The sequence below is a fragment of the Mustelus asterias genome, chromosome 15 (genome assembly GCF_964213995.1).
Source record: "Mustelus asterias chromosome 15, sMusAst1.hap1.1, whole genome shotgun sequence".
Classification (NCBI taxonomy): Eukaryota; Metazoa; Chordata; class Chondrichthyes; order Carcharhiniformes; family Triakidae; genus Mustelus; species Mustelus asterias.
The window spans coordinates 56,041,338-56,066,663 of record NC_135815.1 but is presented as its reverse complement, the minus strand read 5'-3'; the positions used below and the strand labels follow the sequence as shown (position 1 = coordinate 56,066,663).

Sequence of the window (25,326 nt, the reverse complement as noted above, 5' to 3'; positions counted from 1 at the left end):
GTTTTATCGGGAAATGTTTTAATAAGTACTAGTTGAATTAATAGTTTTATTAAAGTATAACTTATACATTTATCAATTTACTTCAATTTAAGAATCAGTTGCATACATAATTACAGTGTATCAATCAAATTGAAAGATGCTTTGCTTATTTGAATACTAACAGTTTCTATTGGGAGATTTTGAATTGTATTTTATACTATTAAAACAATTAACACCTATCCTTTTCCATTTGATTAGGTTATTGAGTACAATCCTTCTCAGTGCTTAGATTGGCTGGCAATGCAAACACCTCGCAATAAGCTAGCTCATAGCTGGGTACTTCAAAATATGGAGAACTGGGTGGAGAGGTTTTTGCTGGCACACAACTATCCTAGAGTCAGAACATGTAAGTTCCCTCTTGGTGGAGAGAACAGCATTGCAGAAAACTATGCTGGTGCTGGGTACTTGTTTTCATGCACTAGAGTGTAATTGAGTTAAGTTATTACATTTATATGTTTTCTAAATCATTTAAATGTGATGGGGTTGTGATATTGCATTAATTACACTATCAATAATGGTTAGTTTCCAAGTTGTACTTTTTGTCATTTATTTCTATTCCAAACCCAAATATCTTTTATTCAACTTAGAATAAAATTTTTGACTGAATCAAGTCTGTATACACTGCACTGAATAAAAATAAATATGTTGAGTTTGGCTTCTGCTTTTTAGTTTATACTCCCATTCGCTTATCTATGTCCACATAGATCCACACTGTTAATTTTCCCTAATGCTTTTGAAAATTTGTCATCTTTTCTCCACCCTTAACCACATTTCCATTTGGTAAAACAGCAACATGAAAATACAATGGTTGCATCCATAGTCTGTTTATTATTTATTGTACTAGGTACCAAACATATTCATTTGAATGATCAATCGGTTGTGTCAGCTGTGGCTCAGTTTGTAACTCTCTTGCTTGTGAGTCAGAAGATTATGTATTCAAGTGCCACTCTGGTACTCCACTGTCCACTGACGGCTGCCATCTTTTCAGATTAGACATTAAATCAAAGCCCTGTCTGCACATTCAGGTGGATGCAAAACATCCCATGACACTATTGGAAGATTGGTTAGTGGAGTTATCCTTACCAATATTCATCCCTCAGTCACAATTGCCAAAACAGTTGATCTGGTCATTATCAAATTCGTGTTTGTGGGATCTGACTGTGTGTAAATTGGCTGCCAAGTTTTCTATATCACAATAGTGACGACACTTCAAAAAGTACTTTGCTGGTTGTAAAGTGCTTTAGGTTGTCCTGTAGTCATGATAAATGCTATATAAAAGCAAGTATTTTTTCTTTCAAGAACCAAGAAATGCTAAATGTCTTGCAATCAATTTGTAGCTAATTATTGTGATTCGTTATATTGATTGTAATTTTGTTTATTCCCTACAGCTGCAGCTTACCTTTTGGTTTCTCTCATTCCAAGTAATTCTTTCCGTCAGATGTTCCGATCTACGCGTTCTTTGCATAATCCTACTCGTGATTTGCCTCTTAGTCCAGACACTACTGTTGTCCTTCATCAGGTGTATAATATTCTCCTGGGTCTACTTTCAAGAGCCAAGCTGTATGTTGATGCTGCTGTCCATGGCACCACAAAACTAGTTCCTTATTTTAGTTTTATGACCTACTGTTTGGTCTCAAAGACTGAAAAGTTGATGTTCTCTAGCTACTTCATGGACCTCTGGAACCTCTTTCAGCCTAAGCTGTCGGAACCTGCTATTGCAACAAATCACAATAAACAGGCACTACTTATCTTCTGGTACAATGTGTGTGTGGATTGCCCAGAAAATGTACGCTTCATTGTACAGAATCCCATAGTGACAAAAAACATTGCTTTTAATTACATCTTGGCCGATCACGATGACCAAGACGTTGTTCTATTTAATCGAGGAATGCTGCCTGCATATTATGGGATTTTACGCCTGTGTTGTGAACAATCCCCAGCTTTCACGCGGCAATTGGCTTCTCATCAGAATATTCAGTGGGCTTTCAAAAATCTAACACCTCATGCAAGCCAATACCCAGGGGTAAGTGTTGGTATTGATTTACTAGTTCTTAGCCTGGCTTTACTTGGTGTGAGATGTTTTAATAAACAGAATTAGCTGCTCTTAGTGTTGTATAACTTAATCTAGTGGAAGTGATTTAGAACAGTCAGAAATGCAGAGCGTCAAATTTTTCACTTAATGACATAAAATTCTATTTTGAAGCCGTACATATTTCCCTTTGATGACAGGTGCCTACATATAAATTGTTGTGTTCTTTTACTTTTATGCAAAAATATTTTCATCTGTTTCATATGCTATAAATGTAGCACAGATGAAACCAATGTGTTTTTGAAATAAAACTCTAAACAAATAGCTTCCCAGCAGAATTGCACAGTAATTTGAGTACCCAGTGCTATATTAGTAGCGTGTTTGTTAAATTAAAATCTAAAAGGACTTGTGCATTACAATGGGCAACTTTGACTACTTTTGTCTGCATTTGACACTAGTAAGTGGATATTATCTGAAAGTGTGTTGTTCCGATCTCCATGGAGATCAGTAACCTTTTAAAAAGAAAGGAAATTCCATGACGCCAATGGAAAGAAAACCACTGTACTAGACTTCACTTTTTAAAACTTTTATTGTAACAAACCAGCTAAAATCAAATATAACTTGAAAGGTAAATTTTATTTTAAATAGTCTCCGATATTTGCAAGCACTCGCATTACCTCCTGCGCAAATGTGGGGCCACGTGCAGTCTCACAGTCATGATCATATCGAATGGCAGAGCAGGCTTGAAGGGCTGAATGACCGACTCCTATTATTTATGTCAAGCGGATAGATGCCAATATTGAGGAATGGGACACTTTCTGACATCATATTCAGCACAGCATATGCTCTAGGGTTAGGTTTAACAAAGTTGAAAAGAATAAAAGTTAATTTGCTTCCACAACTTGCCAGGAACGTGACAGTGAAGGAAAAGCAGTATAGTTCCAAAGGAGGTTGGTATGTGACTTGGAGCAGCACTTGATGGTTTGAAAAATGCTGTCAAAGGGGCCTTATATCACCTATTGTCAGAAAATGTACCGTGATCCATTGGAATAAATTGATTCTGGCAGTGCCAAAGATTTGGTTCAGCATTTCAATAACAGGCTGAGGCAGGAGCTGAGGCACGCAATGTTGGAGAAGTAGAAATATATGCTGTTTGTGATAGAGGTTACAGAGCTCAGTTTGGGGACTGGTTGGGGAGGGAGATTTCAGAACATTATCATAGCATCCCTACAGTACAGAAAGCAACCATTCAGCCCACCGAGTCCGCACCGGCCCTCCGATAGAGCGTCCCGCCCAGACCCTATCCCTTTAATCCCACTATTTACCCTGCCAATCCCGCTAACCTACACATCTTGGGACACTTAGGCTTTAGCATGGCCAATCATCCTACTCTGCACATCTTTGGACTGTTGGAGGAAACTGGAGCACCCAGAGGAAATCCACGCAGACGTGGAGAGAATGACAAACTCCACATAGACAATCATCCAAAGTCGGAATTGAACCGGGGTCCTTGACACTGACGTAGCAGTGCTTACCACTATGCCATGCTGATGCCCATTATGAGATAGTTGTGGTCAGTGCATAGGCAGTTTGACAGCTTTAACCCAGTCCTGTTAGGGAATCCATGCCTTGCAACTCTACATGATTTGGAACTGAGAAATAGACCTTGCACAGAAATTGAAAATGTTGTGGTGATGTCTGAACTATCATAGGGAATAGGAGATAGGTCATTTGGCCCCTTAAACCTACTTCGCCATTCAATTAGATCGTGGTTGATCTTCTACCTCAATGCCATTCCCCCGCAATATTCCCAAATCCCTTGATAGCTTTAATAGCTAGAAATCTATCAATCTCTGTCTTGAGTATACTCGATGGCCAAACCTCCACAGCCCCTGAGGTAGAGAATTCCAAAGATTTACCACCCTCTGCAGAAGTTCCTCCTCATCGCAGGCCTAAATGTAGCATTAACAGTGAACAGTTAAAATTTAACCAGTATTAACTGGGTTAATACAGCAATACTTGACAACAGCAGCAACTTGTGTTTGTAATACATAATAAAACTGCCCAGCGTTCTTCCCAGGAGCATTATAAAGCAAAATTAGACATTAAGCCATATAAGGTGATATTAGTGCAGATGGTCAAAAGCTTCGTCACAGTGGTATGTTTTAAGGTGCATCCTAAAGGAAGAAAAAGAGGTAGATAGAGGCTTAAGCAGAGAATTTCAGAGATTTGGGCTTAGGCAACTGAAATTATGATTACAAATGGTGGAGTAATTAAATCAGGGATGCTTAAAAGTCTCCAATTAGATAAGCACAGATATCTTGGGATGGGGGCTGTAAAGCTACCAATACTTTTTTAGAAAAATGATGTCTCCCAACACTGACATTCGTTACCATATGTGCAGAGAAATATTACCCCTGAATGTGCTTTTTAACCTCATTGCTGAATATCCGAGTGGTCAGTGCTCACTGACCTATATCTTGGGAGTGGTGATGGCAGCGGCATGTGAAGGGTTGGCCATTGTTCCATTGTTTCAGGTCAATAAAGAATACCGGACCAAGCGCCTTAAGAGATATACAATTGTCAAGGGTAGCTCTCCATTAAGTTTACCCCAGTGATTTATAGATGCCAATTTTGTTGGGGCTTGATGATGGTTCAAGTCTGATCTATGGGAATAGCTTTACCATCAGTCCAGTTGGGTTGTATTCCTCTCACTCCCAATCCCTCAAGAATGGACTAGTGAGCATTCAAAATTGTTGAAAATGTTGGAGTTCATTTTATTAGTCAGACACCTGATGACAACCAGTTCATGGCCCCTCAGATGAGTTCATTGGCTAATTAAAATAGTGTTGAATATTTTGTGCAAGTTCCTTTTGCTGAATGAAAACCTTTCAGAGAAGAAGACCTAAAGTTGAACAAGGCAATGGTTGTACTGGTTACACTACAAAAGCATTTTCTAAAGAAGCAGGATATATGGGGGAGATTGTATGAAGGATGCCAAAGGGGAGAGAAAGAAAGAAAATCTTTATTTTTATATATTTTTTCTTTGATAGGATGGGAAGCTATTCTATGCAAAATCAGACTTTTAGTTTTCATTCTATTTAGCAGCTTATTTGATCCTTAATTTCAATCAAATATCTCAGGCCCAGAAACTCCTGATTTACTGTGAAGCAGATCGCAAGAAACAAGCAAAGTGATGAAACCATTTATTTTTGAAACTTCATAGCTTAAGTGTGGCTCTGTGAAGGCAACACTACGATCTACCCTCTTGCTACTTAGGAGGAGTAAATGCGGGACACATAAGGAAGAGTCTTGCAGGATGTAGTCTGTTACCAAACATTAACCAACTAGTTTTTGGAAACAGTTATAGAACTGTGAAAACAGCTTTATCCAACTTCCATAAACATAAGTTACAGCACAAAACATACCTATTTGTCCCACTTAATCTATCTGTAATAGTATCTCACTCAGTGAGCCACCTAGTCTCATTTTATTCTCCTCCTCACTCTTGCCCCTTATTAATCCTTTTCGTAGGTCATCCTGGCTGTATCTGCCAGACCTGCTGAGATTTTCTGTTTGCGAGCCAGTTTGTGCTGATTATGCAGATAGTTGTGAGGTCATGACCAGATAATTTGCTTTGATGATATTTGTTGGGAGGAATGACAGACTTCAAGAGAACATAGACAGGCTAGTGGAGTGGGTGAACAATATAAAATAATGTATCTAATAAGTATTTTTAAAAAAAGATATGGATGCAGGAGGAGAGGGTCCTGGGGGTATTGATGCTGAAATTGTTGAAGGTGGCGAGGCAGTTTGAGTAAACTGTTAATAAAGCGTTCATGATCCTGGGCTTTGTAAATACGGACATCCAAATACAAAAGGAAAGAAATTATGGTGAACCTTTTATAAAACACAAGTTCAATGCAGCCAGGGTCTGGTATCCAATTGTTGGCACCACACTTTAGGAATATTGACAGTCTATTTCAGAAGTTACATTAACTTATGATGTTGTGTTGGAACACAGGTTTCAAGTAAAAGCTAGTGAGTACCTTTTTGATATAGGTAAACTGTGCAAACTTTAGCAATGAACACAATCAGAATAATTTTGTCTCTGGACAGAACCTACTATAGGAACCACTTGAAATATCCATAGATTTCCCTCCCTCTGCTGCTTTCTGAGGCTGAACCAGACTGTTCGCAATGTCATATTTGACCCCAAGGTGAACTTTCAACCACACATCTGTCCTATGACTAAGAAAACCTATTTCCACCTCTGTAATGTAACCCAATTCTGACCCCACCTCATCATATCTACTACTGAAACCTTCATTCATTCCTTTGTTACCTCTGGACTTGACTATTCCAACACTGCTGGCTGTCTTCTCATGTGCTACCCTCTGTAAGCTTCAGCCCCCCCCCCCCCCCCCCGCCTCTTCATATCCTGACTCGCCCAAATCCTGTTCATCCTTCAGCCCTGTGCTCAATGACCTACATTGGCTTTTACTTAAGCAACATCGCTATTTTAAAATTCTCATCCTTGAGTTCTTTCATGGCTCAGCCACTTCTTGTCTCCAATAGCCCCACAGTCTGCCACCATGTTTGTGCTGCTTTAATAATTTTTGAGCATCTCCAATTTTAATCGCTGCACTATTCAAACCGTGCTTTCAGCTACCAAAGCCCTAGATTCTGGAATACCCTCCCGACATCCTCTACCATCTTATTGTCCTCCTTTGAGATGTTTATTAAAACCCATCCTCATTCTCTGCCAGCCATTCATCTCTGGAAACCATGGTTGGGTGGCAATTCTGTGTTCAGTGAAACCAAAGTGTCCTCTCCAGGGTGCAGACCTGGACAGAATTTAAGGAGACCCTGGGTTTCCCAAATGCCAAGGTCTTCTTGGCCTTCCTGGTTGGGTCCAGAAGAATGCAGAACCCAGCTTGGTTGCAGGAGTTGCCAGAAAGATAACAGAATTAAGCATAAGTCCACCTTTCGGTTCCACTCCAGATTTTTTGTCAGTGTTTGCTCTCTGAGCCTTCATCTCTCCTGAGATACCCACAGGGCAGTGAGGTTGTTTTTCCACACTAGTCGGCCTGTCGTTGCATGTCTGGGCGCCAAACCCTTCTCCAAGTTCCTAAAAGCAGTAGCCTGGTGCCATCAGGGGCTCAGTTTCCATGTATCATCATAAGGAGATGCAGCCAATAGACAGTCTGATAGGGAGAGACTCGCACATTTTTCTATCCTTTTTGCATTGTTAGTCAGTGGTGTAGGCTGAAAGTGGGAAGTATGCACAAAGCATACTAACTCTTCATCCATATGTTAATTCATCGCATTTAACATTAAAACTCATCTGCTCTAATATCTGGGTGTTATATTTTGCTTTATAATGTTTCTGTGACATACCTTCATTTTATTACATTAAAGGCACTATACAAATTCCATCTGTATCAGAAGGACAAGGGCAGCAGACCCATGGGAACACTACAACCAGCATGTTCCCCTCCAAGCCTCTCACCATCCTGGCTTAGAAATATATAATTGTTCCTTCACTGTCACTGTCAAAAACCGGAACTTCCTTCCTAACAGCATTGTAGGTGTACATGCACCACATGCATTGCAGCAGTTTAAATAAGCAGCTCACCACCACCTTTTCAAAGTTAGGGATGGACAACAAATGCTGGCCTTGACAGCAATGCTAATGTCTTAAGAAATAAAAAAGCAAGTTGTTGTAATTCTGGTCAGTGATTTTATGTAGCTGATTGATCAATGCATTCAAATATTAAAGTAAATGAATTGGTTTAAAAATGATTTTCAATATTTACTGAATATCCCACTTTTGTGTTAAACTAACTGCACTGTTCTTTTTCTTCATTATATAGGCAGTTGAAGAACTATTCAACCTTATGCAGCTGTTTGTAGCTCAGAGACCAGATATGAGAGAAGAGGAATTAGAAGACATTAAACAATTCAAGAAAACCACCATTAGCTGCTATTTACGTTGTCTGGATGGGCGCTCATGTTGGACTACGCTTATTAGGTAGAGAAGGCAAACAAAATCACAAAATACTTATCATTCATTGTAAAGGACTAGGATGTGCAAAATGCCTAACTTGAGTAATCCTCAAGAATAATTTTTGGAAGTGATTTTGATGGAGCTGGTGCAAGGTTAATATCTGTGAGAATGGTGGTTTGGAAACAAAGTTAAAGATTTGAACAGAAGCTAGACCTTTATTTCTAGGATATATTTTGGGAAACAAACCTTTTTTGTTGTATATTGTGCATGTTAGCAAACTTGTTTTATTTTTAGAAGTCTACCTTTCTGAACAAATTTAATTAGCTTTTGGTGTCCAATAGCAGTGTAGGATCTGAATTTTGGTAGTGTGTCAGTTGGCCTTTGGAATCAGAATGGTTACAGCTTGGGAGGGGCCATTTGGCCCATTGTGTATGCTGTCTACGAAAGCAGCTCTGCTAGCCCCACTCCCCCACCTTTTCCCCATAGTCCTACGTTCTTTTCACTTCAGATAATTATCCAATTCCTTTTTGGCAGACATGATTGAAGCAACACTCGGGTGTTATATTCCAAATCCTAATCATTCTTGGATTTTAAAAAAAACGATTTTTTCTCCAGTTGTTTTTGGGTTTTTTGCAGTCAACTTAAATTGGTACCCTTTGTTTCTCAACACTTCCACAAATAGAGGCAGTTTCTCCCTATCCACTCTCTTAGACCCTTCATGATTTTGAAAATTTACTTCAATTCAGTGTGAATGAGATGACCTACTCTGACATTAAAATTCCACAAAGGTTGTATGTTATCATGAGTACTGACTGGTTTTGGGAACAAGAAGAGTTCACACATTAAATACAGATCTAAATAAGCAAATTCTGTCATTTTAGTTCATTTTATTCCCTGTGCCTCAGTAGTTAAGAATTGACACAGTTCTCAACGTGTTTTCTGTGAAGTGTTCTGTGCGGTTTAGCTATGACGTTTTCTGACTTGTACCCCATTCTGACAACTTTTCTAACAAGTGCCCACTGCTTTCTACACTTCAGTCAATTACTTATTGTTTCCAATATTTACCTTGATTTTTAACAGAACTAATTGTTAGAGATCTGTAGAATAAATTTCATCAGTGGGAAAGAAATGCTCAAATATGCTATGTTGTTGGGATGATTTAATATGTGCATGCACAGGCTAGCAAGATTGAACTGCAGAGGCACAGTTGTGGAAAAGTCGAAAATAAATTACTGATTTTTAGTTGTCCCTGTGATGAACTAACATACTAATATTTTGTATCATTAAAAGCAGTCAAACCCCAGTTGCTACCCAATGTCTTAAAGTTTGACTCTTTGCTTCAGACTTCCATGTTCTACTCAGTGACCATTTTAGATCCTATTTCCATCAGTTGCTAGTGGAGAGGTACTGTGGCTACCCCAGCATCTTCAGTTGCTTGAGAAGGAATAAACACTGGGTGACTAAGGAAGTACTACAATACCTCTGGTTCCATAGCACTCATTACTGTGAGCAACGGAAAGTTACTCAGCTGTGAGTAAGTAGGACTCTGGGATCAAGAGAGTCTCAAAGCAATGGGGGTTTGGGTCTTGAATCTGATGTGGAAATCTACTGTGAAAGTTGTCAAATTATGGAAGAGAATATAGCTGCAAAGAAAATTATTCCAGTTTAGTGAATACAATATTTTTTTCAAAGTTGATAGAAGATTACAACGCAGAAAGAGACCCTTCAGTTCACCATGTCTGTACCAACCTTTTGCTGGAAATGCAAAACAGCTTGCCCCTCTGCAACCAATAGCTTTTTATCTTCTCTGCCTCAAATATTTACCCATTTTTCATTAAAAGCTGCAATGTTCTTTGCCTCAATCACGTCCTATAGCAGTATTTTCCACATCTATCAACTATCTGTCTAAAAGCATTTCCCTTAACATCACTTTTGCACTACTCAGTAAGCCAGAGAAAATAGTTGCTTGATCAAAATCCTATTTACTTGATCAAAGCCCTTTTTAAATTTAAAGAACTTCAAGTATGTTTCTTGTCAGTATTTTACTCCAGAAAGTCAATTTGGTGCAGGATAGAACTGGAGCCAGTCATTGCCCACTTCTAAAGAAATTACTAAGTGCTATACATTAAAGCATGCATCTTTTAACCCAGCCACTGATTTGTACCTCTTGATTTGTACCTCTTGCTGGTTGACTAGGCTTTAGGTGTCCCTTCTAAAAAAGGCACCATTGACGTACTAGAACAAAGAACTGAAACGTTTATGGGACACTTGGTTGATCAGATTAAAGTGACATTCCATGGTGGAGTGATGCACTCCAGTACCTTGCACTTCATGCCTTCTCTGAGCAGGGGCACCAAGTGTACCGTCAAATGCTGCATGCTCCCATTCCAAGGACACCTGGGTGCAAACATAATTGTGGAAGAGAAGCAGGCAGTCAGGCCGATGGTCCCCTTGACTGCTCATTGTCTGGACTCATTGATGGCAGGGTTCAAAATACACAAGGGCAGCCAGCAAATTCACCTTTAAAAGCCCCTTAAAAGGCTGAGAAAGTTCAATCACGAGAGTGATCAATGAGAGGAAGATCATCCCCATATGTAGGAGACACAGAATCAGCAACAAATGTAGGAGAGAAACAGTCTATGATTGGGAGATCACAAAGAACTGTGCTGCACCTACCTCATGTAAAAGTTGCTTGCCAAACCAGCAGGGGAAAAAGCTTTGAAACGTTTTGAGCCATGAGTTAGGCCGCTGTTAAGATTTTGTGAAGCAAGTTCCTCCATTGCCTCACTAGCTCAGATGATAGTCAATGGGAGTCTTAATGCCAGCATCATGGTCCCTAGATCCACATTGGGCAATCACTTCTATTTACTTTTTTAAAGATAAGAAATAGTACTCAATTAACTGAGAAACTTGTGAAAGATAGTTTGGGCACAGTTCTTTGACAGATGTGATTTGTTATGTGATGAAATGTAGTTGGAAGATCCATTGGAAGGCATCTGAATTCAGTACCTAGGCAATCTGTTATTGTTGCAGTCACTGCCATTACTTTCTCCTTGACATTTTCCCCTTATACTCTATCATGGTTTTTGCTATCCTGAACTTCACTTTCAGCCATACTTATAGGGTGGAGCATGCAGTTAATGCAACACCGTAACTCCCATCACTTAAATGCATGTACAGAAGGTTCTTCCCTTAGTGTTGCGGCACAAATAAACACAGTCCTCCGAGAGAAGATTTGAGTTGTGGGGCTGATGCTCCCCAGGAAGATTTCGGAGCCTGACACTGATAAATTCCCTCTAAATAAGTGTCAGCTCGGATCTGAGCCACCTCACATCTGAGCCATCTCAATGCCACAAGTGCAGTCGGGGCAGAGCAGAACTTTAAGATTCTCAATGGCTTAGGTGGTGAGCTGCATTTTATCTGAGTACACATGTCACATGATCTCTTCAAGTGACATTCAGCTGGCTCCATCCCCCAGTAATTGCTGTTTTTAGTTGTGTCCTAATCAATGTTTTTTACAAATATATAATTGCGATTTTAATCCTGTGAACAATTTCCCACTTATAAAATCCCAAATGGCCATTTGTATAGTCTTATCAACTAGCACACTCATTTTCAAATAAATACGGGGTGAAAATAAACTTTGGTAGGGCTGCACAATAGGTGGTTGCAGATCACCCATCCGCTTTACGGGCCTGCTGAAGTTGAATTTCATCTTTATGAATTTGAACCCCGAGGGATCTTTGTTTGTCTACACCCTTCAGCTTCTTTTTATTGAGCATAAACTCCTATTTTTTCTCCCAAAATGTGTTATCCTACCTATTCTTCCGCCTGCTAAATAATACCTGCCGCAAGTTTGTCCGTTCCATTAATTGAAGACTCTTCTTGTCATTTGCTGAGCTCTGTACTCAAACACCATAACTGTTTTCTAATGATCAACATCTACATTTCCTCGTATCTTGCACCTGATTTTTTTTCTAACTTGTTTTTTGATGTACTATTGCCTTCTGAAAATCACCTGAACGATACATTGATTGCCCTTCCTTTATACAATCAAAGAAAAGTTTAAATTAATCAAATACGATGAATCAGTCTGTGCTATTTGTCCTTAAGCTCATGCCTCAAGAATTTATTTATTTTAACTTGAATGATGGATTCAAAGAGATTGTCCATTACTAATGTTACATGAGGAAATGGATAGTGATCAAGTGGAACCCGGCATATATTTTGTGATCTTATTGGTGATTGATATTACAAGAAGTAATGATGATGACAGAAAAGTAAGCCACCAGTTGTGGTGTCCCAACTTAGTTAATGTTGACATTCCATCCAAAGTACCTCCTTTTATTATTGCAGTGCCTTCAGAATTCTTCTAGAAACTGATGAAGACAGGCTGCTAGTTGTTTTCAATCGGGGACTGATTCTGATGACTGAGGTAAAGTAAATTGATTGGTTCTTTCTTATTCATTGCATTATATCTGTGTGAGACACTTGCCTTGAGTTAGTCATTGCTGCCCTCTCCATCTTTGGTAGGCAAAGGGGTGCACGACGTATCAGACTTCAGCCTTGGTCCAAACAAGGACAAAAGAGCTGTGCTCCAGAGAGGAGGCAAGAGTGGCTGCTTTTGACATCAAGGCAGCATTTGACTGAGTGGGCCATCAAGGAGCCCCATTATTTAATTAATAAATCTGGAAAACCAAACTATTTTCAGTATTTTTAAATTTATTTATTCATTCATAGGATGTGAACATCACTGGTAAGGCAAACATTTATAGCTTACCCCTAACTGCCCTTAAGAAAGTGAACCATCTTCTCAAACCACTGTAATCCATGTGGTTTTGGTATACCCATAGTGCTGTTAGGAAGGGAGTTCCAGGTTTTTGACACAGGGGCAGTGAGAAAACAGTGATATAGTTCCAAGTCAAGATGTGTGGCTTGGGGGAGAACTTGCCAGATGTGGTGTCCCCATGTGTCTGCTGCCCTTGTCCTTCCAAGTAGTAGAAATTGGTAGGGTTCAGAAGTTGATGTTGAAGGAGGTTTGGCGAGTTGCTGCAGTGCATCTTGTAAATGGTACACATTACTGCCACTGCACTGGTTGTGGATAGGGTGCTAAGGGGCGGCACGGTAGCACAGTGGTTAGCACTGCTGCTTCACAGCTCCAGGGTCCCGGGTTCGATTCCCGGCTCGGCTCACTGTCTGTGTGGAGTTTGCACATTCTCCTCGTGTCTGCGTGGGTTTTCTCCGGGTGCTCCGGTTTCCTCCCACAGTCCAAAGATGTGCGGGTTAGGTTGATTGGCCAGGTTAAAAATTGCCCCTTAGAGTCCTGGGATGCGTAGGTTAGAGGGATTAGCAAGTAAATATGTGGGGATAGGGCCTGGGTGGGATTGTGGTCGGTGCAGACTCGATGGGCCGAATGGCCTCCTTCCGCACTGTAGGGTTTCTATGATTCTATGATTTCTAATCAAGTGGGCTGCTTTGTCCTGGATAGTATTAAACTACTTGTGTGTTGTTGGAGTTGCATTCATCCAAGCAATTGGAGAATATCATATTCTGACTTGTGCATTGTAGATGTTGGACAGGATTTGTGGAGTCAGGAGGTGAGTTACTCGCTACAGAATTCCCAGCCTCTGACCTGCTCTTTAGCTATAGTATTTATATGGTTGGTTCAGTTAACTTTCTAATCTATGGTAAGCACCATGAATTCAGTTTTGGGGTAATTAGTGATGTTACTGCTGTTAATATCAAATAGAGAAGGTGATTACCTGATATTTATGTGTTACTTCCACTAGTTGAAAGTTCATTTATTATTGTCACAAGTAGGCTTACATTAACACTGCAATGAAGTTACTGTGAAAATCCCCTAACCACCACACTCCGGTGCCTGTTCGGGTACACTGAGGGAGAATTTAGCATAGCCAATGCACCCTAACTAGCACGTCTTTCGGACTGTGGGAGGAAACCGGAGCACCCGGAGGAAACCCATGCAGACACAAGGAGAACGTGCAGACTCCATACAGACAATGATCCAAGCCAGGAATCGAACCTAGGTCCCTGGCGCTGTTGGGCAGCAGTACTAACCACTGTGCTACAGTCAGCCCAAGACTGAAAATTGTCCAGGTCTTGCTGCATACAGGCACAGAATATGCCAATAAATGAGGAGTTGCAAAAGAAAGTGAACACTAAACAATCATCAGAAAATGTACCCACTTCTGACCTTGTGTTTGAGGGAAAGTCATTGATGGAGCAGCTGAAAATGGTTTGACCTAGGATACTATCCTGGAAAACTTCTGCAGCAAGGTCCTGTAGCTGAGATGGTTGGCATCCTCTAACAACCAGAGCCACCTTCCTTTGTGGTAGGTATGACTCTAACCAATGGAGAGATTTACCTTTGATTCTTGGTCAAATGCTGCCTTGATGTCAAGAACAGCCCTCCCCTCTGAAATTCAGCTCTTTTGTCCATGTTTGGACCAAAGTTATAATGAGGTCTGCAACCTTATGCCTCAGCATAAACCAAACTGAACATCAGTGAGCAGGTTATTGGTGTAAGTGCTACTGATAGCACTGTCAATCACTGTCAGGGCCCATAACTTTCACTGTATTCATCCATTTCTTGACATCACTTGGAATGAATCGAGTTGGCTAAAGATGGTATCTATGATGCTGGGAACCTCAAGAGAAAGCCAAAATGGATCCATCTGGTTGAAGATAGAACATAGAACATTACAGCGCAGTACAGGCCCTTCGGCCCTCGATGTTGCACCGACCAGTGGAACCAATCTAAAGCCCCTCTAATCTACACTATTCCAAGATCATCCATATGTTTATCCAATAACCATTTGAATGCTCTTAATGTTGACGAGTCCACTACTGCTGCAGGCAGGGCATTCCACACCCTTACTACTCTCTGAGTGAAGAATCTACCTCTAACATCTGTCCTATATCTCTCACCCCTCAATTTAAAGCTATGTCCCCTCATGCTAGCCCACACCATCCGAGGAAAAAGGCTCTCACTATCCACCCTATCTAATCCTCTGATCATCTTGTATGCCTCTATTAAGTCACCTCTTAACCTTCTTCTCTCTAACGAAAACAACCTCAAGCCCCTCAGCCTTTCCTCATACGATTTTCCCACCATACCAGGCAACATCCTGGTAAATCTCCTCTGCACCCTTTCCAACACTTCCACATCTTTCCTATAATACGGCGACCAGAACTGTACGCAATACTCCAAATGCGGCCGCACCAGAGTTTTGTACAGTTGCAGCATGACCTCCTGGCTCCGAAACTCAATCCCTCTCCCAATAAAAGCTAACACACCGTACGCCTTCTTAACAACCCTATCAACCTGGGTGCCAACTTTCGGGGATCTATGCACATGGACACCCAGATCCCTCTGTTCATCCACACTACCAAGTATCTTACCATTAGCCCAATACTCTGTATTCCTGTTACTCCTTCCAAAGTGAATCACCTCACACTTTTCCGCATTAAACTCCATTTGCCACCTCTCAGCCCAGCTCTGCAGCTTTATCTATGTCCCTCTGTAACCTGCCACTTCTCTCCGCACTGTCTACAACTCCACCAAGATGGTTGTAAATATTTCAGCTTTGCCTTTTAAACTGGAGAGTTGGACCTCCATTGAGGATAGGGATGTTTGTGGAGCCTCCTGCTTTGGTTAGTTGTTCAGTTGTCCACCACCATTCATGACTGCGTGTAGCCAGGGCTGTGATTTGATTGGTGGGAATCAGTAGGAAAGTTTCCGCTGGTTGGAGTCATATAAAGGAAGATAGTTTTGATTGTTGGAGGCCAATCATTTCACCCTGGGATATCACTGTAGGAGTTCCCCAGGGTGGTGTTCAAGATCTAACCAATCTTCGGCATCATCATTAACCTATCCTCCATCATAAAGTCAGAAATGAATATATATGTTGATGATTGCACAGTATTCGGCTCCACTCGCAACTCCTCAGATACTGAAGCAGTTCATGTCCACATGGAGCAAAACCTGGACAACAATCGGGCTTGAACTGATAATTGACGAGTAACATTCATGCCACACAAGTGCAGGCAATGACCATCTCCGACATAGAGAATCTAACCATCATGGGTTCAAATCCCACCATGGCAGCTGGTGAATTGAAATTCACTCAGTAAATCTGGAATATAAAGCTGGCCTCTCTACTGATGACCATGACAACCATTAGAGATTTTTGGAAAATCCTTTCTGGTTCACTAATATCCTTTAGGGAGGAAATCTGATGTCCTTACCTGATCTGGCACACGTGCCACACCCATACATTTCACTTTTAACTGCCCTCTGAAATGGCCTCGCAAGCCACTCAGTTCAAGGGCAATTAGGACTGGGCAACAAATTCTGGTCTTGCCGCGATGCCCACATCTCGGGAAAGAATGAAAAAAGTATAATGTCTGCATACCTCAAACATTCATTCCATCCAGAGCCAACATACAGTGGCATCAGTATGTATCATCTAGAAGATGCACTACAGCAGCTCCTGTACTATAAATGTACTGCAGCAGTTCCTTCAACATCACCTTTCAAATCCATGACCTTTACCACTTAGAAGAAGGTAGCAGAAGATGCATAGGAATGCTGTGGGTGTACCTGCAGCACATGGACTGCAGCAGGTCAAGAAGATGACTCACCACCATCTCCAGAGCAATTAAGGATGGCCTCATAAAGCGATGCTTCCATCCCACAAACCAATAACAAAAAAGGATGGGATGTCAGTTAATTTCCTAAAATATTTGAATTGAATGGAATGTTTTGACTCATTTGGTGATTCCTTTCCAAGTAGAAAGAATAGAAAAGTAACAAATAAACCACACACACTTGAGATATTCCTGAAACATCCGTGTCCCTGGCCTGCCCTAAGGTTTGTAAACTTGCCAAACTATAATGTGTATCAGCTAGCAGTTTCTGACCTATAATCCATGTTTCACGAGCATCAACAATTAATCATAAGTAATCTATTTAAAACAAAGCTTTATTTTGTCAGTATCTTCTGTGCATCTCAATTAATGAGTAGCAATTACTTTCACTGAATAATTTCCTTGGGTTCAGTGTCATGGCCACCTCTGGTCGCTGATAAATTTTGCAAGCTTTGGTCCATGGTTGTCTTTGATGCCAATTTGCTTAGGTGTGCCTGTCTGAATAAAAATCATGATTTTCAGGAGCTTTTTATTGGAATATGCAGCACAAATATTGCACTACCTGTGTTTGTGGAATCCAGCCTGCTTTCTCTGTAATTGTATTATGTTGACCTTAATTCTTTTGATAACAAGAAATCAAAACATCTCAATTTTTAAATTTTTCAGTCTTTTAATACCTTGCACATGATGTACCATGAGGCTACAGCTTGCCATGTGACCGGGGACTTGGTGGAACTTCTCTCTATTTTCCTATCTGTTCTGAAATCGACTCGTCCATATTTGCAGCGGAAAGGTTTGCTGAATCTTGTTTTTTTGGAGTGACATTAATTTTCTTGAAGTGTCTTTTAAATGAATGTCAGCAGGCTAGCTAATGAAGGATTAATGTTTTGATGCATTCTCTCATCTTTTTTACTGGGAGGGTTGGCCTGGGTGATTGGAGGTGTGAAGGACTAGGTTTATTAATGATATCCTCAGATACTTGTTCAAAAACAATTTTTGAAGTGTGGAGGCTTCCTAATTACAAATGCCTTTAAAAGCATGATAAATTTCACCTTTACAATATATTTCAGCTGATATAAGATGACTATACTAACACAATAGAATATTGTCTTGTACAAGGACTTGCATCTAAATCTTTCCATTTTACATCTGCATTTTTGTTTGGATTTGGGGGGGTGGTTTAAGGTGTGTTTAGTATTTCTAGTTTATTTTGGTGGTGGAATTTCTTAAATAGTTTGTTCTATCTCCTATACAATATAGTATATTTAGTGTTGGCTTCTTTATTTCCATTTCAGATTCATTATGTTTTAACCTTACTTTTATAGATGTGAAGCAAGCCTTGATCCAGTGGCAGGAAAGAATTGAATTTGCTCACAAGCTTCTCACGTTATTGAATTCCTATAGCCCTCCAGAACTTCGAAATGCCTGTATAGGTAACAGTACCATTAGATTACACTTCAGCTGCAATTAAATAAGTTGACATTGGAACCTTTGATTCATTTGGGTGGAATAATTTCATAATTAATGTTATGATGGTGTTGGTCAGCAATTTGGTACTGGGGGTTAACTTTATGATGTGGAAATTGAGTTCAGTTGAACTAGATGAACATCTGTTTACTGGTTAGTGTTCTGTGTGAACTGACTTTGACCAATTTCACTTTAATTTTTGCTCCACATCATAAAAGCAGAGTTCATCACAATTTAGCACTTGCTGCTCAGACACAAGTTTCTTGGTTGGTGCAGGAAATGGAGGGGCATAAAACAAAAACATTTGTCCACTGGAAGTTTTTCTTTATATATTTTTGTGTCTTTTGTGATTACCTTTGACCTGGAAGCAGTAAGGAAAATTGTAATTTCTTTAACATGTCTAGGGAACCTAATTTTTAAGAATATTTGGTTTGGATCAGTTGTAAAGGGATCACTTGCAATTTTCTTGGATAATAAAAGAAACCTGGTCCAAGTGACCTGGTGACCCTTGAACTGGAAACTGTGTAAACAAGAGGTCAAACCAAAGGCTGTGTGGCCAGGCACGCAGGAGAGCTGGTGGATAATGGCAATCAGCACACCAATACAGGAGTTTTTGGGAGTAAACTTTGTTATTTTGCTAACTACTTCCCCGCAGAGTTGGTAGCACTTGTGTTGCAAACCCTAACAAGGTTCACTAGTAGGTTATTTCTGATTCAGATTTGTTCATATTTTCAACAGCCTTAACAAAAGCAGGGAAAGGGAAAATCTGTAATGTGTGATTTAAGTGCATTCGTGATGAATAGCACAGTTGTTATATTAATTTTGAAACTGTCCACAGTCTAGTTTGTGAAGCCTTCTGGTTCTAAAACAATTAATGAATTTTCCCAGTGTTGCATTGCACTGGTTCCAAAATGTTGCAGAACATTGGTTTATACCCACAATTCACCATCCAATGAGTTCCTGACCTCAGCTTAGTTGGCAATAGAGAAGCTGAGTTATTTTCTCGCAACTTGTGAAGGCAGTAGGTGAACCTATCTGGGTCATACTCGCTCACCTCCTATCAGAGGGCCTCTGTAGCAACATTGAAAACTGGCAAAAGGATGGTGTATTTCATACGACAATAATGTAGATTGTGGAAGGACTAAATATCACTTGTCATTTTTCTGTTTAATTTGGTACACTTTTCATAACTTTTTATAGTGTACGCATTGAAAAGTCTTAACACTTTAATGATGCATCTGTTGTTCTATTCGTCTTCCAATAGATTTACTAAAAATTATACGTATTAGAGTGACTGTTGATGAAAAACTAAATGTAAGGTGGATGACGTGGGATTGATCTGATGTGAAATTGATTGAGAATATCAGAACTTTATTTTTTCATTAAAACTGATAAATATGAAAGAGGAGTGGACACTTGGGGCTATAACCTGAATCTTGAAGCAGATGCTCACTGTTTTAGAGAAGTAGTTAGAACACAGATTAACACAGTTTGCTCCCAAGAACTCCTGTATTGGTGTGCTGATTGCCTTTATCCACCAGCTCTCCTGCGTGCCTGGCCACACAGCCTTTGGTTTGACTTCTTGCTCGTACAGTTTCCAGTTCAAGGGTCACCAGGTCACTTGGACCGGATTTCTTTTATTAATCCAAGAAAATTGCAAGTGATCCCTTTACAACTAAACCAGTAAAAAACTTTATAGTGCACATTTTTGGATGCCTTGTCTAAGGAGATACAATATTTCCAGGAATATTTTAAAGAAAATAATATTTTTTTTGGCTGGCCACTTTATTGCACTCAGTTACCAAAACAATTGCAATTTGTTTCAGCATAGAATTCAAGTAGGTGCTTTTATGTTTAACATCTGCATCTCGACAACATTTATGACTACAGTACTCTGCTTCCAAATGAACCCATTCAGTAAATTAATTTTTAAAACCGCTCAAGCTTGTCAAATGTGAGATTTGATATAAATATTGTCTGTAAAATGTTTCTCAGCAAATTAATGAAGATTATCATTGCTTTCTAGATGTTTTAAAAGAACTTGTACTTCTGAGTCCTCATGATTTCCTTCATACTTTGGTACCATTCCTTCAGCACAATCATTGCACTTGCCACCATAGTAGCATACCAAGTAAGTGCAACCTTTATGCAATTAACCAGCAGATAGTTAAAGCATTGGATCTCTTCCTTGGTTTTGAAGATTCTGTTACATTCTTCATCTTTTAAACTCAGTGTCTTTAGGGCCCTATTTCCCCTGTCGTGAGAACATAAAGTTAATGGGTGGAAAAAACAATATCCGTCCTCCTCGTCCAGAACTCAATATGTGCCTCTTGCCCACAATGGTGGAAACTAGTAAGGTATGTAGAGATCCATATAGATTTCTGTGCAGCATAAGATTTATATATGTACTTTTTCTAAAAGTCAGTTATAAAAAATTAATGCTTTTGTCGAGATGGATTCAGGATTACATTTCATGGGCTTCTGCTTGCCAAGATGCTGCTGCCAGTGAGTGATTGAGATAATAGCGGTGCCTCAACCTACGAAAACAGTTTTTGATAGCAACTCCAAAGCAAGTGCAGGTCCAGCCAACGAGGAAGAGGTTGCCAACGTGCTAGCAGGCTGAGCATTCATTCCACCAATTTACTATATCAATGTTATTCAGTCATGAACAGAATGTATATCTGGCAATCATTATAAAAGTTGCAAATTAAACAGTGCTTTGTGTAGAGGTTGGTAAATTATAGCAAGATGGTTTGAGTCAATTTTAGTTTTTAACATTCAACATAATGTTGCATTTGTATGATCGCATTTTTATAACCGAGCACAGCATGGTCTATTCCCTCGTCTTGTGTGACTTTATTTTGTTCACAACCTACCTATTTGCTGCCTTCGACATCTTAAACGATTTCCTTCATTTCTATAATCTAAGCATTAATGTGTCTATCGTTTGTAGGCTTTTATTTTGTCCCAAAACTTGCTAGTTCATTTTTCATTTCTCAAAATCCTTTGTTCTTAATATTGCACCTGGCAGCTTATGCAGGGATTTCTTTTAAGTTGTTCATGGGATGTGGGCATGAATCACCCTTGAGAATTGATGGTGAGCCATCACCATGAACTGCTGAAGTCCATGTGTTGTAGGTAAACCCACAGTGCTGTTAAGGAGGAAGTTCTAGAATTTTGACCCAGCTCCAGCATAGATCTTAGAAAGCTGGTGCCACTTTGAAGTAGTATCAAATATTTCTGTCTATTTTGAAGCTTAAGCTTGAGGTACTAGCCAAGATTGTAATTGCTAATATTATTTTTTTGTTCATTGATAATAGCCAACAAGTAGGATTAAAATATGTTTTTAAAAAATACATTCTGTGCTTCCAAGTGTTAAGTAAATTGGTTCCAGGTTTCTCTCCACAAACGAACATTGACACTGCCAAAGATTTCAACAGAACTCTCTGATTTTATACCCACTTAAATATGCTTTCTGCTTCACAAAAGTATATAAATATTTAAAGTATATTTTCTGTCATCAAACTGGTCTAAGGGGGATGTGTTTATGTGTCTAAGATTAAATTTTGCAAACGCCATTATCTTGTTAAATAATGCAAATTTGTTTTGCAGGGAAAAGATGATGTTTATGACCGTGTTCTACTGGATTACTTCCTTTCTTACCATCAGTTCATCCATCTCTTGTGTCGAGTAGCAGTGAACTGTGAAAAATTCACAGAAACCCTAGTGAAATTGAGTATGTACCAAAATGACTTTAAAATAGAAAACATTAATGATTATAGTGGACATATATGAATGTTCTGGTCTGTGTTCTGAGCTAGTTTTTAAAAATCCACAATTTTTCCCAATAAAGTTATATTCTTTTACTGACTCATTGGTAGGTTTTCTTGTGAAAGTAATCACCAGTAACCCATGTTATAAGAAGATGATGGCGGTTACAGTGATGTTTATGACTTGTAAGATAGCATTTTGAACAGGCTTTTATGTTACAAAACTGTTTTATGTATCAGAATAAAAGAAATAGGAGCAGGAACAGGCCATTTCGTCCCTCAAGCATATTCCACCATTGAAGCAAATCATTGCTGATCTGATAGTGGCTTTATCTCCACTTACCTATCTATCCCCCCAGATCCCTTGATTCCCTTGTTGATCAAAAATCTGTTTAACTTGGTCTTAAATATATACAATGACCCAGTCCCCATTCTTCTCAAAGATTAATGACCCTTGAGAGAGATTCCTCCCTATCTTCATCTTAAATGGAAAACTGTACTCCTTGTTCTAATTTCCCCCATGAGAAAAAACATCCTCTCAAGCATCTACCCTTTCTAGTCTCCTCCGAATTTAATGTTTCAGTAAGATCACTTCTCATTTTTCTAAACGTGCATATCCCAACCTGCTCAATCTTTCCTCATAGGACAACTATTTCAACTGAGGAATCAACCTAGTGAACCTTCTTTGAACTACCTCTAATGGAAGTATATCCCTCCTTAAATAAGGAGACCAAAACTTTACACAGTACTCTTAAGTGTGGCCACGCCATTGCCCTGTAAAGTTGTAACAAGACATCCCTACGTTTTTAGTAAAAATGCGCAGTATACGGAACAAGGTAAATGAGCTTATGGCGCACATTGAAATTGGCTGGTACGATTTCTGTGGGCAACACAGAGACATGGCTGCAAAGGGATCAGGGCTGGGATCTAAATATCCAAGGAAATGTGTCCTATCGGAAGGGCAGGCAGATGGGCAAAGGGGGCGGGGTTGCATTGTTAGTAAGGAATTAAGTTAAATTGATAGCAAGAAGTGAAATAGGATTGGAAGGCATAGACTCTCTGTGGGTAGAGTTGAGGAATCGCAAAGGTAAAAAGACCCAGATGGGAGTTATGTACAGGCCCCCTAGCAGTAGTCAGGATGTGGGGCAGAAAATAAATCAGGAGATAGAAAAGGCATATAAAAAAGGCAGTATTACAATAATCATGTTGGACTTCAATATGCAGGTGGACTGGGAAAATCAGGTAGGTAGTGGATCCCAAGAAAAGGAATTTGTGGAACGTCTAAGAGATGGGTTTTTTTGGAGCAGCTTGTGACAGAGCCTACTAGGGAACAGGCAGTTCTGGATTTGGTGATGTGTAATGAGGCAGACTTGATTCAGGAATTTAAAGTGAAGGAACCCTTAGGGAGCAGTGACCACAATCTGATAGAATTTACCCTGCAGTTTGAGAGGGAGAAGCTGGAATCAGATGTAATGGTATTACAATTAAATAAAGGTAACTACAAAGACATGAGGGAGGAGCTGGCCAGAGTTGATTGGGAAGGGCGACTAGCAGGGAAGACAGAGGAACAGCAGTGGCAGGAGTTTTTGAGAGTTATTCGGGAGGCACAACAGAAATTCATCCCAAGGAGGAGGCAACATGCTAAGGGGAGGACGAGGCATCCATGGCTGACGAGAGAAGTCAAGGACAGCATAAAAGCAAAAGAAAAAGCATACGAAGTGGCATGGATTAGTGGGAAACCAGAGGATTGGGAAGCCTTTAAAAGTGAGCAGAGGACAACTAAAAAAGCAATAAGGGGGGAGAAGATGAAATATGAGTGTAAGCTAGATAGTAATATAAAAGAAGATAGAAAGAGTTTTTTTCAATATATAAAAGGTCAGAGAGAGAAAAATAGCCATTGGGCCACTGGAAAATGAGGCTGGAGAAATAATAATAGGAAACAAAGCAATGGCAGAGGAACTGAATAGTTACTTTGCATCAGTCTTCACGGTGGAAGACACCAGAGGGATGTCAGAGCTCCAGAAGAGTCGGGGCACAGGTGAGTGTAGTGGCCATCACTAAGGAGAAGGTTCTGGGGAAACTGAAAGGTCTGAAGGTGGATAAATAACCTGGACCAGATGGACCACTCCCCAGGGTTCTAAAAGAGATAGCTGAGGAAATTGTGGAGGCATTGGTGGTGATCTTTCAGGAATCACTAGAGGCAGGGAGGGTACCAGAGGACTGGAAAGTAGCTAATGTAACACCGCTGTTTAAGAAGGGAGGGAGGCAGCAGATGGGAAATTATAGGCCAGTTAGCCTGACTTCGGTCTTTGGCAAGAATATTAAAATCCTATCTTTCCTTGAGTCGGTTGGTACGTGACCCCAGACTTTTGTATCTTTTTCTCGACGGAAGAAGGTGGAAGAGAGAATATCCGGGGTGCGTGGGGTCCTTAATTATGCTGGCTGTTTTGCTGAGGCAGCGGGAAGTGTAGACAGAGTCAATGGATGGGAGGCTGGTTTGCATGATGGATTGGACTACATTCACGACCTTTTGTAGTTCCTTGTGGTTTTGGGCAGAGCAGGAGCCATACCGAGCTGTGATACAGCCAGAAAGAATGCTTTTTATGCTGCATTTGTAAAGATTGGTGAGAGTCATAGCTGACATGTAAAATTTCCTTAGTCTTCTGAGAAAGTAGAGACATTGGTGGGCTTTCTTAACTATAGTGTCGGCATGGGGAGACCAGGACAGGTCATTGGTGATCTGGACACCTAAAAACTTGAAGCTCTCAACCCTTTCCACTTCCACTTCGTCCCCATTGATGTAGATAGGGGCATGTTCTCCTCTACGCTTTCTGAAGTTGATGACAATCTCCTTCATTTCGTTGACATTGAGGGAGAGGTTATTGTCGCCACATCAGATTCTCTATCTCGTTCCTGTGCTCTGTCTCGTTGTTTGAGATCTGACCCACTACGGTAGTATCAGCAAAGTTGAAAATCGAGTTGGAGGGGAATTTGGTCACACAGTTACAGGTGTATGAAGAGTATAGCAGGGGGCTGAGAACACCGGTGTTACAGTTGTTACGGTGTTAGCATTGTTACAGACCAAGTGAGAGAGAATTAATCAAATCCTTGACCCCTTCCTAAATGTCTGTAATCAGTGGATTTTTGAGAGAGTGTTTTTTTTTTAACCTAAGTGTTAGACAATCTGAATAACCTGCAACAAACCTTTCATGGGTTTTAATAAAGGAGGAAGATTGTTTATTTATGCACTCACTCTGAAATCTAATGCCACGGCACTCACACATACAAGCACAAACAAAAACACACTCAAAAGTACAGTTGAAGAGACTGCATACTTTTAC

General features: G+C 40.0%; 1 protein-coding gene across 8 annotated transcripts in view; it reads left to right on the top strand.

Moving 5' to 3' along the window:
• Positions 1-25,326, top strand: part of usp34 (ubiquitin specific peptidase 34) — a 257,669-nt gene that overhangs the window by 207,084 nt on the left and 25,259 nt on the right. For 7 of the 8 annotated variants that reach the window (XM_078229924.1, XM_078229920.1, XM_078229926.1 and 4 more), the window contains 9 exons: positions 238-385; positions 1,428-2,062; positions 7,945-8,102; positions 12,435-12,513; positions 17,415-17,541; positions 18,074-18,181; positions 20,242-20,346; positions 20,448-20,572; positions 21,828-21,951. In XM_078229924.1, coding sequence (XP_078086050.1) covers positions 238-385; positions 1,428-2,062; positions 7,945-8,102; positions 12,435-12,513; positions 17,415-17,541; positions 18,074-18,181; positions 20,242-20,346; positions 20,448-20,572; positions 21,828-21,951 — 1,609 coding nt within the window. Of the gene's footprint in view, positions 1-237; positions 473-1,427; positions 2,063-7,944; positions 8,103-12,434; positions 12,514-17,414; positions 17,542-18,073; positions 18,182-20,241; positions 20,347-20,447; positions 20,573-21,827; positions 21,952-25,326 lie in introns of those variants that run through there. The other variant, XM_078229925.1, reaches the window with a different exon arrangement.